The sequence below is a fragment of the Nerophis lumbriciformis genome, linkage group LG39 (assembly GCF_033978685.3).
Source record: "Nerophis lumbriciformis linkage group LG39, RoL_Nlum_v2.1, whole genome shotgun sequence".
Taxonomy (NCBI): domain Eukaryota; kingdom Metazoa; phylum Chordata; class Actinopteri; order Syngnathiformes; family Syngnathidae; genus Nerophis; species Nerophis lumbriciformis.
The window spans coordinates 10367853-10383918 of NC_084586.2; the positions used below are offsets into that span (position 1 = coordinate 10367853).

Sequence of the window (16066 nt, forward strand, 5' to 3'; positions counted from 1 at the left end):
TCTTTTTTTCTCTGCTTATTCTTTGTTCAACTAAAGCATTTCCTCAAATAGTGGCCTCACACCACGCCACAATTAATCACCGGATAGGTCGCCATTTTTAACAAATCAGCCCCGCCTTTTAAACAGACGCCTAATCTTATTCCCGTTGGGGAAAAACGTTACTTCCACAATGCTGCCTTAAGTGATACCATTTTTTTTTTTTATCAGTACCAACTGTTTAAAATGTATTTTAGATTTTAATACAATATTTTTTAACTGCAGAGAAAATATAACAAATATTTTATATTTTGTAAATGTACAAAAAGGCCTTTCCTCTAAACACCTTAGACCAGGGGTGTCGAACACGGTTACACTGAGGGCCACGTCGCATTTATGGCTGCCCTAAAAGGGCCGCTTTTAACAGTGAATAATTTATGGATTTGCCCATGCATTTTATTATTAAATTTTTTTACGTACACTGTAAAAAAATAAATCTTTATATTTCACAGTAAAATTCTGGTCACCCTTTTTGAAAATGTAAAATCTACACTTTTTTTAAACATTATATTACAGTAGATGGGAGGGGGGGGAAAGTACCCACTGTTTATTTACCATTTTAGAATGGTACAACAGTTATCTTACGGTAAAATACTGGCAGCTTAGTAGCCAGAATTTTACTGTAAGATTTAAGGTAATTTGTTCAACATATTACTGTAAATAGAAAAACGGTGCCACTGGATTTTTTAAATTTTTTTTTTTAATTATTGGCTGCTAGTTTGTTACCGGAAAATGAACTGTGGTACCATTTTTCCATTTACAGTCACAACTGTAGATTTTACAGTAAAAAAAAAAAAAAAAAGGCAGCGTAGTCAGCAACATTTTAACGTAAAAACAGTGGTAGAGTTGTTTTCAATTTACAGTTTTTAATTGAATGTGCTGTAAAAAAAGATATCTATTGTCCTTACAGAGTACAATTTGATGGATAACTTGCTTTGAAACCATAAGTCAAGCAGATATTGAAGTATTTTTATTTTAACAAATACATCCATCCATCCATCCATTTTCTACCGCTTATTCCCTTTGGGGTCGCGGGGGGCGCTGGAGCCTATCTCAGCTACAATCGGGCGGAAGGCGGGGTACACCCTGGACAAGTCGCCACCTTATCGCAGGGCCAACACAGATAGACAGACAACATTCACACTCACATTCACACACTAGGGCCAATTTAGTGTTGCCAATCAACTTATCCCCAGGTGCATGTCTTTGGAAGTGGGAGGAAGCCGGAGTACCCGGAGGGAACCCACGCAGTCACGGGGAGAACATGCAAACTCCACACAGAAAGATCCCGAGCCCGGGATTGAACCCAAGACTACTCAGGACCTTCGTATTGTGAGGCAGATGCACTAACCCCTCTGCCACCGTGAAGCCCAACAAATAACAAATACAAATGTGTCTTATTTTAGTTTTCCATCAAACTACAAACACGGTGAAGCTCACTTTACCCCCAAAATCAAGCACATTTATTTGAAGAAAAAAAAATGCAGGAAGGAAAATTAACATATATATGTATATATATATATATATATATATATATATATATATATATATATAAAAAACAATTTTTTTTGCCTCCAGCCACGATATAACGGGGCGTGTGTACTCTCTTCCTGAATAGTAAATATTTTCCTCAGTCATACTGTGTGCTGTAAAATTTAAGGTAATTTGTTCAACATATTACTGTAAATAGAAAAACGGTACCACTGGCTTTTTAAAATTTTTTAATTCTTGGCTGCCAGTTTGTTACCGGAAAATGAACTGTGGTACCATTTTTCCATTTACAGTCACAACTGTAGATTTTACAGTAAAAAAAAAAAAGGCAGCGTAGTCAGCAACATTTTAACGTAAAAACAGTGGTAGAGTTTTTTTCAATTTACAGTTTTTAATTGAATGTGCTGTAAAAAAACATCTATTGTCCTTACAGAGTACAATTTGATGGATAACTTGCTTTGAAACCATAAGTCAAGCATATATTGAAGTATTTTTATTTTAACAAATACAAATGTGTGTAAACTATGGTAATATATTATTTGTTGCACACTATTAACATTTAAAAGTTATGCAATTTCATGAAGTATATATATATATATATATATATTTAATAAAATATATATTTTTTGGTCAAAATGGAAAGAACAAATACATTTAGTACGAAAAGATAAGGTATTTCAACGATGCATATTTTCCTAGGCGTTTGCGGGCCATATAAAATGATGTGACGGGCCAGATACGGCCCCGGGGCCTTGATTTTGACACCTGTGCCTTAGCCCCTGAACAGAGTTAGCAATAAAGACAACAAATATCTACCATTCAGTAACCGAGGCCATCATTTAAAAGTATTCAATATGTTTTAAATATTAAAAAAACATTTCAATGCAGCTACACAAAGGCCTCTTCTAAAATTGACTGAATGCTAATTAACAGAAGTATTAATGAATTGTGTAAAAAAAAAAAAAAAAAAGCATTTTGTATTTTATGAATGCATTTGTACAGCACAAATAATTGCAATTGCAAAAATAGCATTGAAATAAAAATATTGTCTCATGGCAAAAAAAATTGAGGGAAATATCACTATGTATTTTAAATATTCCCGACAAAATTACACTTAACCCCTTAATAGACCACCTGCTATCAAATTATATATATGTTTAATCAAATATTGTGATTTTTTTTATTTTTATGTATTTGTGCAAAACAGAAAGGATGCATTATTATTTATGTGGAGAAAAATATATATTTTTTAACATACTTAACACCTTACCTTAGTTACAGTTGAATAACTCGCAAGTTGATGAAGTGCACTTTGTTACAGTGAACAAGTGAATTCCCACAATAAAATATGTTAGTGGCAGAACGTAACACCATATATGGTCATCTGTGGAACAAAGTTACCATCAGGTGCTTTGGCGCCCTCCTGTGGCTGTGAATAGTTCAAGCAAGTGAAGAATCCCAATCATCAATGTGTTTTTTTTATTTTTTATTGGAACTGCACTGAATGCTAAATGTTCACCTTATACAAGAAACAAATACAAATACTCACGCTAAAACCAAAATCATCATCATCATCATCGTCGTCGTACTGCTGGCTGGCTGCTATGATGGCGGGGGACACTATGGAGGAGTTTGTCTGCTATTGCTTTACAGAACAGGATGGCCCCCACACCCCAGATGAGCTTGCCCCTGACCTCGTTAGGACAGAACAAAGTAGTAGACAAGAAGCAGGAGAGGGCGGATCACAAAGGATGATGGTTACTTAGCAACATCCAACTAAGCAATCTAACGGGATTTGAACTTTTGAACACCCAAAAACGTTTTTTTTTTTTGTTTTTTTTACTTCACAGACAAAAATATGGGATTTTGAATCTGCAAAAAAATGGAGGGAGGGGGTCCTGAGTGTTTAATTATTTCCTTTTTGGGATGAAGTTTGGATAATCAAGTGTAATTTCATGAATTTACCACCAGGAAAAGAATGATTTTATATCCAATCAGCAGTTAAAAGAGGAGGGGCCTAAACAACAGCTGCAGAAGAGTAAAGGGGAAGATGATGTAAGTTGTAAACGGTCCAGTAGCAAAGTGTTTTTTTTCCTTCTCGTTGGTATGATTCCTGTCAAGTCCTCCGTGGTGGTCGTGCCAGTACCCCCTCCCCAAAAAGAAAACAAAAATCGAAGAGAGCCAAAAGCAAAAGAGAAGACGTTAAAAGTACAAATCCATCGTCTTTTGGGGGGAAGGTGACTGTCTCTTGGTCCCAGTCGGGGGTGGTGGCTCGACAGGTCTGTTCCAAGTTGGGGGGGACGGAGGGGGGAGGAAGGGTGGTCCCTTCTTGTCGCTGCTATTGCTCAGTCAGGTGCTCTCTGGGCTCGCCGTGTTTGGAGGGCTGGTTGGGCGACGGGGCCTGCGAGGGGTGGGTACCAGAGGGCAGGGTGTGGGCGATGGGCACCCCGCCGGGTACCATGCCCTCCAACGCCCCCGGGAGGCCGCCCGGCGCTACGCCCACCACGCCTGGCGGGTATCTAAGGGAGAAGAAAAGAGAGTGCCAGGATGTCACCCAAATGTGCAGAATGGTAAGAATTAATTCCTTTATTCATTCGGTCTATTGTCACTGGGCCGTCTAAAAAAAACATGCATCTCCACTTTTGGTGAGTTTTTCACCCTGATAAAACGGGGGAATACACAATGAAAAAATATATATTTATTATAATAATATAAAACATGTATCTCCATATGTGGTGAGATTTTAACCCTGACAAAAAAATCTGATAAAATTGGGGGAATACACAATTAAAAAAAATATACTTATAATATTAAAACCTATTTTTCCACATTTGGTGAGCTTTTAACCCTAACAAAAATCAAATTAAGTGGAAGATGGGGGAATACACAATTAAAAAATATATACATATATTTTAATTATAATATTAAAATCTGTATCACATTTGATGTTTTAACCATGCCAAAAAAACAAGACATACCATACCACATATAATAATAAAACGTGTATCTCCACATTTGAGTTTTTAACCCTCCCCAAAAAATGAAAAATATAATAAAATGGGGGAAAAAACCATCTAAAAAAATATATATATATGAGAAAAAAATAAATATATAAATAAATACATTTTATCATGTTGTGTATTATATTTTATTTTATATATTTTTTATTTTCAAGCAATTCTGTTTTGTTTTTAAATGCCAAATTAAAAAAAAGTCAAGAATAAAGTGTAAAAAGGCGACAAATGAAAAATAGTCTATTTTATATCTACAATATATAAGAATTAAAAAAAATATACATTATACATTTATTCTTAGTGTGTATATATATATTTTATATAAACTAAGAATATATAAGATTTATATATTTTATAAACTAAGAATACATATATTTATATATTATATAAATACACATATATTATATTGTGTACATACATACACAATATATATTTGTGTGTATGTATGTATGTATATATGTGTATATATATATATATATATATATATATATACACATTGTGTACATATATACACAATATATATTATGTGTATATATGTACACAATGTGTATTTATATATATATATATATATATATATACATATTTATATATATATATTTATATCTGTGTATATATATATATACATATATATATATTTATATATGTGTGTGTATATATATATATATATATTTATATATGTGTGTGTATATATATATATATATATATATATATATTTATATATGTGTATATATATATATATATATATAAATATATATATTTATATCGGGATCTTTCTGTGTGGAGTTTGCATGTTCTCCCCGTGACTGCGTGGGTTCCCTCCGGGTACTCCGGCTTCCTCCCACCTCCAAAGACATGCACCTGGGGATAGGTTGATTGGCAACACTAAATTGGCCCTAGTGTGTGAATGTGAGTGTGAATGTTGTCTGTCTATCTGTGTTGGCCCTGCGATGAGGTGGCGAGTTGTCCAGGGTGTACCCCGCCTTCCGCCCAATTGTAGCTGAGATAGGCTCCAGCGCCCCCCGCGACCCCGAAGGGAATAAGCGGTAGAAAATGGATGGATGGATGGATATATATATATATATATATATATATTTATATATGTGTGTGTATATATATATATATATATAAAAAAATATATATATATATATAATATGTATATATTTTTTAATATATATATTTATATATATATATATATATATATATATATAAATATATATATATTTATATATGTGTATATATATTTATATATATATGAAATAAAACGTGTACTTCCGCCATCAGTGTGTGAATGGGTGAATGTGGAAATAGTGTCAAAGCGCTTTGAGTTCCTTAAAAAAAAGAAAAAGGTAGAAAAGCGCTATACAAGTACAACCCATTTACCATTTGGTGAGATTTTAACCCTGCCAAAAATCAAACATAATCTAATAAAATAGAGCACTAAGAATCCTTATGTTTCAAAATGTGTATATAGTAATTGAATAAAATATAGTTGCCCCTAGTGTCTGAATGTTGGCCCTGTGATGAGGTGGCAACTTGTCCAGGGTGTATGCTGTATTCCGACAAAAAAAAAAAATCTATAATCGACGTTTTTCACATATAATAGTAATTAAGTAAATTTACAAATAAGAAAAATAAATGTTTTATATACATATTTTATTGCACAGCAATACAATTTATAAAATGTGTGAACATATTTTTATACAATTAAAAAAGAAAAAAAAAGAGGTTTTTTTAGTTACTTTTCGAATTTTTTTCGTGTTGAATTTCTAATTTGGTGCATGACACACAAGTGCAACAGGAATGTCAAACTAAAAGGGAATTCCAGTTCCTCTCATGGGGAAAAAAGCTATTTAGGAGGGTTGGGGGGCACTCCAGCTCAGGAGGGTTAAGAAGGGTCTCAGAGTGACAGATCACAGCAACACAACACAACCCAAAAGTCAGTAGGAGTGGGGGGGAGAGTGGAGGGGGGAGAGGCTATTCAGGTGTATTTACCTGCTTACCCCATCTAGGCATTTATTTTGTCTTGGGGGATTCCCGTTGTAACGGCCGGGAGAGTTTGGTTGACTTGGCTGCGTGGAAGACAAAAACATGGGACGCCAACATGCTGACTTCAGGACTCGAGAGAGAGACCTCATCATTGTTGAGTAATCTCTTTCTACATACAATACGTTTTTATCATCTCAAACTATAGCTAGTGGTTCTGACTATTATTAGTGATAAGTATGATTTCAACATTCTAATATTTGTAAAAACATGGTAGTATTTCAGTAAACATGATTCCATTACAAATGTGGTGTAATAATGACTTCCCCTGCACCTTCTTGCTGTAAATGTATATTTGTTGCATTTTTGTATACACATTTTTTTTCATAGGATAATAATTGAATAGTGTTTGCTTTATAATTAATGTTTTGTGTTCAATTAAGTATTATTTGATCATTTCTCTATCTTTGAAATCCAAACTTAGTCAGAACCTTTTATCATCTTCATGGGAGGGATGCATGTTTGTCTCCTGACCTGTAGGCGGCGCCGTTGAGTTCCGGGTGAACGCCAGGTTGGTCCATGACAGCCCAAGGTGCCGTAGTGACGAAGAACTCTTTGTTGACGCAGTTTCTTAAGCTGTCCGGTATGCGACCTTCCACAGAAACAAGTCCAGTCAGCACTTTTTTTTACCAACATGTCTTCCTTGGCTTTGCTTACCAGTGATGGCTCTTCGGATCTCCGTGGCGGCCGCCTCCCTCATCTCCAGGGAAGCCTGCTCGCTGTACCACGCCGTGTGAGGTGTGCAGATCAGGTTGGGTGCGTCCTTGAGGGGACCTTGAGCAAAACTACGCAAAACAAAAGACAAGACTATTAAACATTTTTGAACTCTCAATATGTTTTAGCACCCAATATTTTTAAAGAGAAATAAATGCATACAATAAAAGTAATGTAAATTATAGAAAGTGACTAAAAATAATAATTTACACAATTTAAGACAAACGAATAGTATTTTAAATAAGAATAATAAATACATCAAATATTTTTTAAGACTAACAAAAACACAAGTATAGACAAATATTTCAAATAAAACAAAATACATGAAATCGTGGTAACATGAACCAAATCAAAAGAACAAAGACAAACCAATTCTATTTTAAATAAAAATACACACAATAATAACACTAATAAAATGTAAAAGTATAACAAATACAAACTATTATTTCAAATATTAAAAATTAAAACATAAAACGATACTCTTGAATTATTACTGTCTTAAGTAATCAAAAATAAATACTTCAAACTAAAATGTAACACTAATAATTATAAAAGAGAAACTAATACTAGTTCAAATGATAAATACATAAGTCAAATAAGTAACATGATAATAAAAACTAGCTAAAAATACTTCAAATATTAAAAACAATTAGTACATAAAAGTAATAATTATTGAAGATAAACTAGTTATTCTAAGTTATACAAATAATTACATAACACTAATAAAAATATAACATAATATTAATATTTAGTCAAACTATTAGTTTGACTGAATATTAATATTTAGTCAAACTATTAGTTTGACTAAATAAACTAGTTATTGTAAGTTATACAAATAATTACATAACACTAATAAAAACATAACATAATATTAATATTTAGTCAAACTATTAGTTTTGTGTTATTATATATTAATATTTTGTGTTATTATATATTAATATTAATATTTAATATATATTATTATATATTAATATTTAGTCAAACTATTAGTTTGACTAAATATTAATATTATGTTATGTTTTTATTAGTGTTATGTAATTATTTGTATAACTTAGAATAACTAGTTTATCTTCAATAATTATTACTTTTATGTACTAATTGTTTTTAATATTTGAAGTATTTTTAGTTTTTTTTTTTAATCATTATGTTACTTATTTGACTTATGTATTTATCATTTGAACTAGTATTAGTTTCTCTTTTATAATTATTAGTGTTACATTTTAGTTTGAAGTATTTATTTTTATTACTTAAGACAATAATAATTCAATAGTATAATTTTATGTTTTAATTTTTAACATTTTAAATAATAGTTTGTATTTGTTATATTTTTACATTTGATTAGTCTTTTTGTGTGTATTTGTATTTGAAATAGCATTGTTTTGATTTGGTTCATGTTACTACGATTTTATGTATTTTGTTTTATTTCAAATATTTGTTTATACTTATGTTTTTGTTAGTCTTAAAAAATATTTTATGCATTTATTATTGTTATTTAAAATAGTATTAGTTGGTCTTAAATTGTGTAAATTATTATTTTTGTTTTATATTACTATCATTTTTATTATTTTAAATAGCATTAGTTTGACTAAATATTAATATTGTGTTATTTAAAATAATAAAAATGATATAATAATAGTAATATAAAACAGAAATAATAATTTAAGGTAAAATAATAAATATGACTAATAAAAATGTATCATAATAGAGACAAACTAATACTATTTCAATAATGATAAATGCTTAAAACACTTTCAAATAATAAAAATGATAAATACATAAAACAGTAATAATAATTTAACATAAAATATTACTATATCAATAAAAAATATCAATACACAAAGCAGTAATACATTAAGATAAAATAATACTATTTCAAATATAAAAATGATAATTAAATAAAGTTATAAACTAAAAAAGAAGCATAATAATTAAATACAATAGTACCATAACATCATATTAATTAAAGACAAACCTATTTAAAATAAATAAATAAATCCAAAAAAACATAAGACAAACTAATAGCATTTTAAATTATATACATAAAATAATAATACTTTAAGAAAAACTAATTGTATAATATAAATACATCAAATAATAAGACTAATAAACAATAATAATACAATAAAAAAAACAACTAACAATAGTTTTATGTTTATCCGACAATTCAAGCAAATGTCCTGCAAACATTAAGTTCAAAACCAGCATCATTTCCTTCCAATGGAATGTTTGTAGAAAGGAGCAGGACTCACGTGAAAGGTTCTGTCTCGTGGACGTCCAGGGCGGCTCCTCGTATCCTCCCCTCCTTCAAGGCCTGGGCCAGGGCCTTCTCGTCCACCAGGCCTCCTCTGGCCGTGTTCACCAGGAACGCTCCTTGTCGCATCTGAAGTCAAAACACGCCGTTGTTCCAAAGGACTTGTGCCGCACTACTGCCCGCCTCCTCCAGAGGGCGCCAGACAACAGACCTGTTTGATGGTGAAGTCATTGATGAGGTGGTGGTTGTGCTCGTTCAGGTTGCAGTGCAGGGACACGCAGTCGCTCTGGTACAGCAGGTCCTGCAGGGTGTAGACGCGCTGGACGCCCAGCGAGCGCTCCAGGCCGTCCTGGAGGTACGGGTCGTAGAAGATCACGTTGAAGCCGAACACTTTGGCCCGCACCGCCACCGCCTGCCCTGATCGCCCTGGGGACACGGCTCGATGACGCAATCCCCCGTCATCGCTGAGACCAGACGGCCGACGTGTACTCACCGAAGCCGATGAGGCCCAGAGTCTCGCCCCGGATGCGGGCGGCGCCGGACGCCACCTCGCGGATCTGCTCCACGCTTTGGACCCGCGTGCCTTCCCGCAGAGCCTGGTAGAGCCACGTGTTCCGCCGGTACAAGTTGAGGATGTGGCAGAGGGTGGAGTCGGCCGTCTCCTCCACCGCCGCCGACGGGATGTTGCACACCGCGATGCCTGTGGTGGACAACAGCACAGCGCTCCTGTCATATACAGGATCTTTGACTACTGTTTTTAGTAGGTCCTTAAAATCAGCACAGTGCTCTTGTCATATACAAGATCTTTGACTACTGTTTTTAGTAACTCCATTAAATCAGCACAGTGCTCTCGTCATATACAGGATCTTTGACTACTGTTTTTAGTAGGTCCTTAAAATCAGCACAGTGCTCTTTCTTGTCATATACAGGATCTTTGACTACTGTTTTTAGTAGGTCCTTAAAATCAACAAAGTTCTGTTATTTAGAGGATCTTTGACTGCTGTTTTTAGTAGGTCTTTAAAATCAGCACAGTGCTCTTGTCATATACAGGATCTTTGACTACTGTTTTTAGTAGGTCCTTAAAATCAACAAAGTTCTGTCATGTAGAGGATCTTTGACTGCTGTTTTTAGTAGGTCTTTAAAATCAGCACAGTGCTCTTGTCATATACAGGATCTTTGACTACTGTTTTTAGTAGGTGCTTAAAATCAACAAAGTTCTGTCATGTAGAAGATCTTTGACTGCTGTTTTTAGTAGGTCTTTAAAATCAGCACAGTGCTCTTGTCATATATAGGATCTTTGACTACTGTTTTTAGTAGGTCCTTAAAATCAACAAAGTTCTGTCATGTAGAGGATCTTTGACTACTGTTTTTAGTAGGTCCTTAAAATCAGCACAGTGCTCTTGTCATATACAGGATCTTTGACTACTGTTTTTAGTAGGTCCTTAACCAACACTCTTGTCATGTAGAGGATCTTTGACTACTGTTTTTAGTAGGTCCTTAAAAATCAACAAAGTTCTGTTATTTAGAGGATCTTTGACTGCTGTTTTTAGTAGGTCCTTAAAATCAGCACAGTGCTCCTGTTATATAGAGGATCTTAGACTACTGTTTTTAGTAGGTCCTTAAACAACACTCTTGTCATGTAGAGGATCTTTGACTACTGTTTTTAGTAGGTCCTTAAAAATCAACAAAGTTCTGTTATTTAGAGGATCTTTGACTGCTGTTTTTAGTAGGTCCTTAAAATCAGCACAGTGCTCCTGTTATATAGAGGATCTTTGACTACTGTTTTTAGTAGGTCCTTAAACAACACTCTTGTCATGTAGAGGATCTTTGACTACTGTTTTTAGTAGGTCCTTAAAATCAGCACATTGCTCTTGTCATATACAGGATCTTTGACTACTGTTTTTAGTAGGTTCTTAAAATCAACAAAGTTCTGTTATTTAGAGGAACTTTGACTGCTGTTTTTAGTAGATCTTTCATATCAGCACAGTGCTCTTGTTATATAGAGGATCTTTGACTACTATTTTTAGTAGGTCCTTCAAATCAGCACAACACTATTGTCATATAGAGGATCTTTGACTACCAACTTTGTATTATTAGGTCTTTAAAATCAGCACAGCGCTGCTGTAATATAGAGGATCTTTGACTACTGTTTTTAATAGGTCCTTAAAATCAGCACAGCGCTGCTGTCATTTAGAGGATCTTTGACTACTGTTTTTAGTAGGTCCTTATAATCAGCACAACACTCCTGTCATATTGAGGATCTTTGACTACTTTTTTTGTAGCAGGTCCCTAAAATCAGCACAGCGGTGCTATCATATAAATTATCTTTGACTACCGTTTTTTGGTGGGTCCTTAAAATCAACACAGCGCTCCTGTCACGTAGAGGATCTTGGATTTCTTTTTTTAGTGAGTCCTTAAAATCAGCACAGCGCTCCTGTTACGTAGAGGATCTTGGATTTCTGTTTGTAATGAGTCCTTAAAATTAATACAGCGCTCCTGTCCTATAGAGGATCTTTGACTACCGTTTTTAGCATGTCCCTAAAACATACTTGCCAACCTTGAAACCTCCGATTTCGGGAGGTGGGAGGCGGGGGGCGTGGTCAGGGGCGGGGCGTGGTTAAGAGGGGAGGAGTATATTGACAGCTAGAATTCACCAAGTCAAGTATATCATACACATATATATATGTATATATATATATATATATATATATATATATGTATATATATATATATATATATATATATATATATATATATATATATATATATATATATATATACAAGTTGATTGGCAACTCTAAATTGGCCCTAGTGTGTGGATGTGAGTGTGAATGTTGTCTGTCTATCTGTGTTGGCCCTGCGATGAGGTGGCGACTTGTCCAGGGTGTACCCCGCCTTCCGCCCGATTGTAGCTGAGATAGGCTCCAGCGCCCCCCGCGAGCCCAAAGGGAATAAGCGGTAGAAAATGGATGGATGGATGGATATATATATCCTGAAAATATGCAAACAAAACTGTGTTTAGATAATTGATACTTCAAACTTGCATAAATAAATCTTAAGGAATATAACATAACTTGGCTTCTGAGAGCTTCAAAATGTAATGAATAAAATGCTAAAGTTGTCGATAAACAAGCAATTATTTTAATAATTAAATATGGTCATTTTAAATGAATTATTATGATAATTTAAAATTAATTATTTCAAATATGTTTATTTTAATGTATAATTCTATGGCTGGATGTAATAAGGAGTCAGAAAAAATACAAATAAAAATACAATTAATTTTGACGTTTTTAGCAAAATATAGTAAAAATGTATTTAGTTTTTAAAAAAAAATTAATAAATATATTTATTTTTAGGTAAGATAAACATAATACAATTTATCTCTAGTCTGGATCATTTAGTTCTTGTCACCCTGTTGTCCTCCCGTCGTGAAAAAAGGTTGTCCTCACTCAGGTCCGCATGGAGCTGGAGGGGGCGTGGCCTCCAGCTCCGGCTGAAAAATCGGGAGATTTTCGGGAGAATATTTGTCCCGGGAGGTTTTCGGGAGAGGCGCTGAATTTCGGGAGTCTCCCGGAAAATTCGGGAGGGTTGGCAAGTATGCCCTAAAATCAAATTTTTGCATTCGCCCATAGAGCACTCCTGTCAGAGGATCTTTGACTAGCATTTTAGAAAACAGCAAAGTGCTCATGTAGACAATCTTTGAATTGCAATTTCATTTGTAGGTCTCTAAAAGCGCTGCGCTCTCCTGTCATATGGAGGATCTTTGAGTGGCATCGCTTTGTTTTTTTTCCTCACTTCCTGCACTTGTGTGAGCCCTCATCCTGCTCTGTATGCCCTAGAAAACCCACACAGGACATGAAAAATGGCCTCTTCAGTCAATAGGCTGCCTTCCCTGCTGGCTGCTATCAGCTGATTGCCTTGTGAGTGGGTGACTTAGATGTGGTGAGTGGGTGACTTAGATGTGTGTCAAACTCTTGGAGCTGCTGACAGGACAGGAAGGACTCTTGTCTTCTGTCCCGCACGCCATCAGTCTGACGTCGGACATTAAAGAAGGAGCAGTCGTCCTACCTTGTCAACTTTGATGTTGGATCAAATACAGCCTGACTAGGAGGAGGAAGATGATGATGATGATGATGGTGGTGGTGTACATACCGAGCTCCCCGGCAGCCTTGATGTCGATGTTGTCGTAGCCGCTGCCGATGCGGATGATGATGCGTAGTGCTTTGAACTTCTCCAGGTCCTCCCTGGTCAGAGTGATGGTGTGGTACATCATGGCCCCCACTGCCTCGTTCAGCACCTGCCAGCCACACCCACTTCGTTAGTGTAACCAACATTGAATGACCGTGACCTTCGATCACGGCACTCAGACGGCACTGTATCAAAAACCGACATCAATCTCTAAAAGGATATCACCACATGGGCTCAGGAACACTTCAGAAAACCACTGTCACTAAATACAGTTTGTCGCTACATCTGTAAGTACAAGTTAAAACTCTACTATGCAAAGCAAAAGCCATTTATCAACAACACCCAGAAACATTCCCCATCTTTTCTGGGCCCGAGATCATCTAAGATGGACTGATGCAAAGTGGAAAAGTGTTCTGTGGTCTGAGGAGTCCACATTTCAAATGGTTTTTGGAAATATTCGACATTGTGTCATCCGGACCAAAGGGGAAGCGAACCATCCAGACTGTTATCGATGCAAAGTTGAAAAGCCAGCATCTGTGATGGTATGGGGGTGCATTAGTGCCCAAGGCATGGGTAACTTACACATCTGTGAAGGCACCATTGATGCTGAAAGGTACATACAGGTTTTGGAACAACATATGCTGCCATCTAAGCGCCGTCTTTTTCATGCAAGACAATGCCAAGCCACGTGTTACAACAGCGTGGCTTCGTAAAAAAAGAGTGCAGGTACTTTCCTGGCCCGCCTGCAGTCCAGACCTGTCTCCCATCGAAAATGTGTGGCGCATTATGAAGCGTAAAATACGACAGCGGAGACCCCGGACTGTTGAACGACTGAAGCTCTACATAAAACAAGAATGGGAAAGAATTCCACTTTCAAAACTGCAACAATTAGTTTCCTCAGTTCCCAATCGTTTATTGAGTGTAGTTAAAAGAAAAGGTGATGTAACACAGTGGTGAACATGCCCTTTCCCAACTACTTTGGCACGTGTTGCAGCCATGAAATTCTAAGTTAATTATTATTTGCAAAAAAAAAAAAAAGTTTATGAGTTTGAATATCAAATATGTTGTCTTTGTAGTGCATTCAACTGAATATGGGTTGAAAAGGATTTGCAAATCATTGTATTCCGTTTATATTTACATCCAACACAATTTCCCAACTCATATAGAAACGGGGTTTGTACTTGTGGAACTTAAAACTACTGCACTCATTTCGTTGCACACTTCAAACTAACCATACCAACACCGCAACATGTTAGTGCGCACACTTACTGGGCAACCATTAGTGTGCACACTAAATAGACAATTCGTAGTGTGCACACTTACTGGGCAACTTTTAGCGTGCACACTTACTGTACAAATATTAGTATGCACACTAAATAGACAATTCTTAGTATGCACACTTACTGGATAAATATTAGTGTGCACACTAAATAGACAATTCTTAGTATGCACACTTACTGGATGAATATTAGTGTGCACACTAAATAGACAATTATTAGTGTGCACACTAAATAGACAATTTTTTGTATACACACACTTTCTGGACAAATATTAGTGTGCACACTCAACAGACAATTCTTAGTGTGTACACTTACTGAACAAATATTAGTGTGCACACTAAAAAGACAATTCATAGTGTGCACACTTACTGGGCAACTATTAGCGTGCACACTTACTGTACAAATATTAGTGCACACTCAATAGACAATTTTTAGTGTGCACACTAAATAGACAATTCTTAGTATACACACTTACTGGACAAATATTAGTGTGCACACTAAATAGACAATTTTTAGTATAGACACTTACTGGACAAATATTAGTGTGCACACTAAATAGACAATTCTTAGTGTGCACACTTACTGAACAAATATTAGTGTGCACACTAAATACATCATTTTCATTATAGACACTTATTGGACAAATATTAGTGTGCACATTAAATAGACAATTCGTAGCGTGCACACTTACTGGGCAACTATTAGCGTGCACACTTACTGTACAAATATTAGTGTGCACACTCAATAGACAATTATTAGTGTGTGCACTAAATAGACAATTCTTAGTATACACACTTACTGAACAAATAGTGTGCACACTAAATAGACCATTTTTAGTATATACATTTACTGGACAAATATTAGTGCACACTAAATAGACAATTATTAGTGTGCACACTTACTGGACAAATATTAGTGTGCACACTAAATAGACATTTTTTTGTATACATAAACACACTTACTGTACATATATTAGTGTGCACACTCAATAGACAATTCTTAGTGTACACACTTACTTTACAAATATTAGTGTGCACACTAAATAG

General features: G+C 35.0%; 1 protein-coding gene across 6 annotated transcripts in view; it reads right to left on the bottom strand.

The window, feature by feature from the left end:
- Window positions 1-2996: 2996 nt before the first annotated feature.
- ctbp2l (C-terminal binding protein 2, like) overlaps window positions 2997-16066 on the bottom strand; it is a 265851-nt gene continuing 252781 nt past the window's right edge. For 4 of the 6 annotated variants that reach the window (XM_061931702.2, XM_061931700.1, XM_061931703.2 and 1 more), the window contains 7 exons: window positions 13705-13849; window positions 10043-10249; window positions 9761-9975; window positions 9548-9678; window positions 7242-7369; window positions 7059-7176; window positions 2997-4046 (listed from right to left, as the gene is read on the bottom strand). In XM_061931702.2, the coding sequence (XP_061787686.1) occupies window positions 3866-4046; window positions 7059-7176; window positions 7242-7369; window positions 9548-9678; window positions 9761-9975; window positions 10043-10249; window positions 13705-13849 (1125 nt within the window). In that variant the 3' untranslated portion in view covers window positions 2997-3865. Of the gene's footprint in view, window positions 4047-6533; window positions 6611-7058; window positions 7177-7241; window positions 7370-9547; window positions 9679-9760; window positions 9976-10042; window positions 10250-13704; window positions 13850-16066 lie in introns of all 6 variants that reach the window. The other 2 variants (XM_061931706.2, XM_061931701.1) reach the window with 1 other exon arrangement.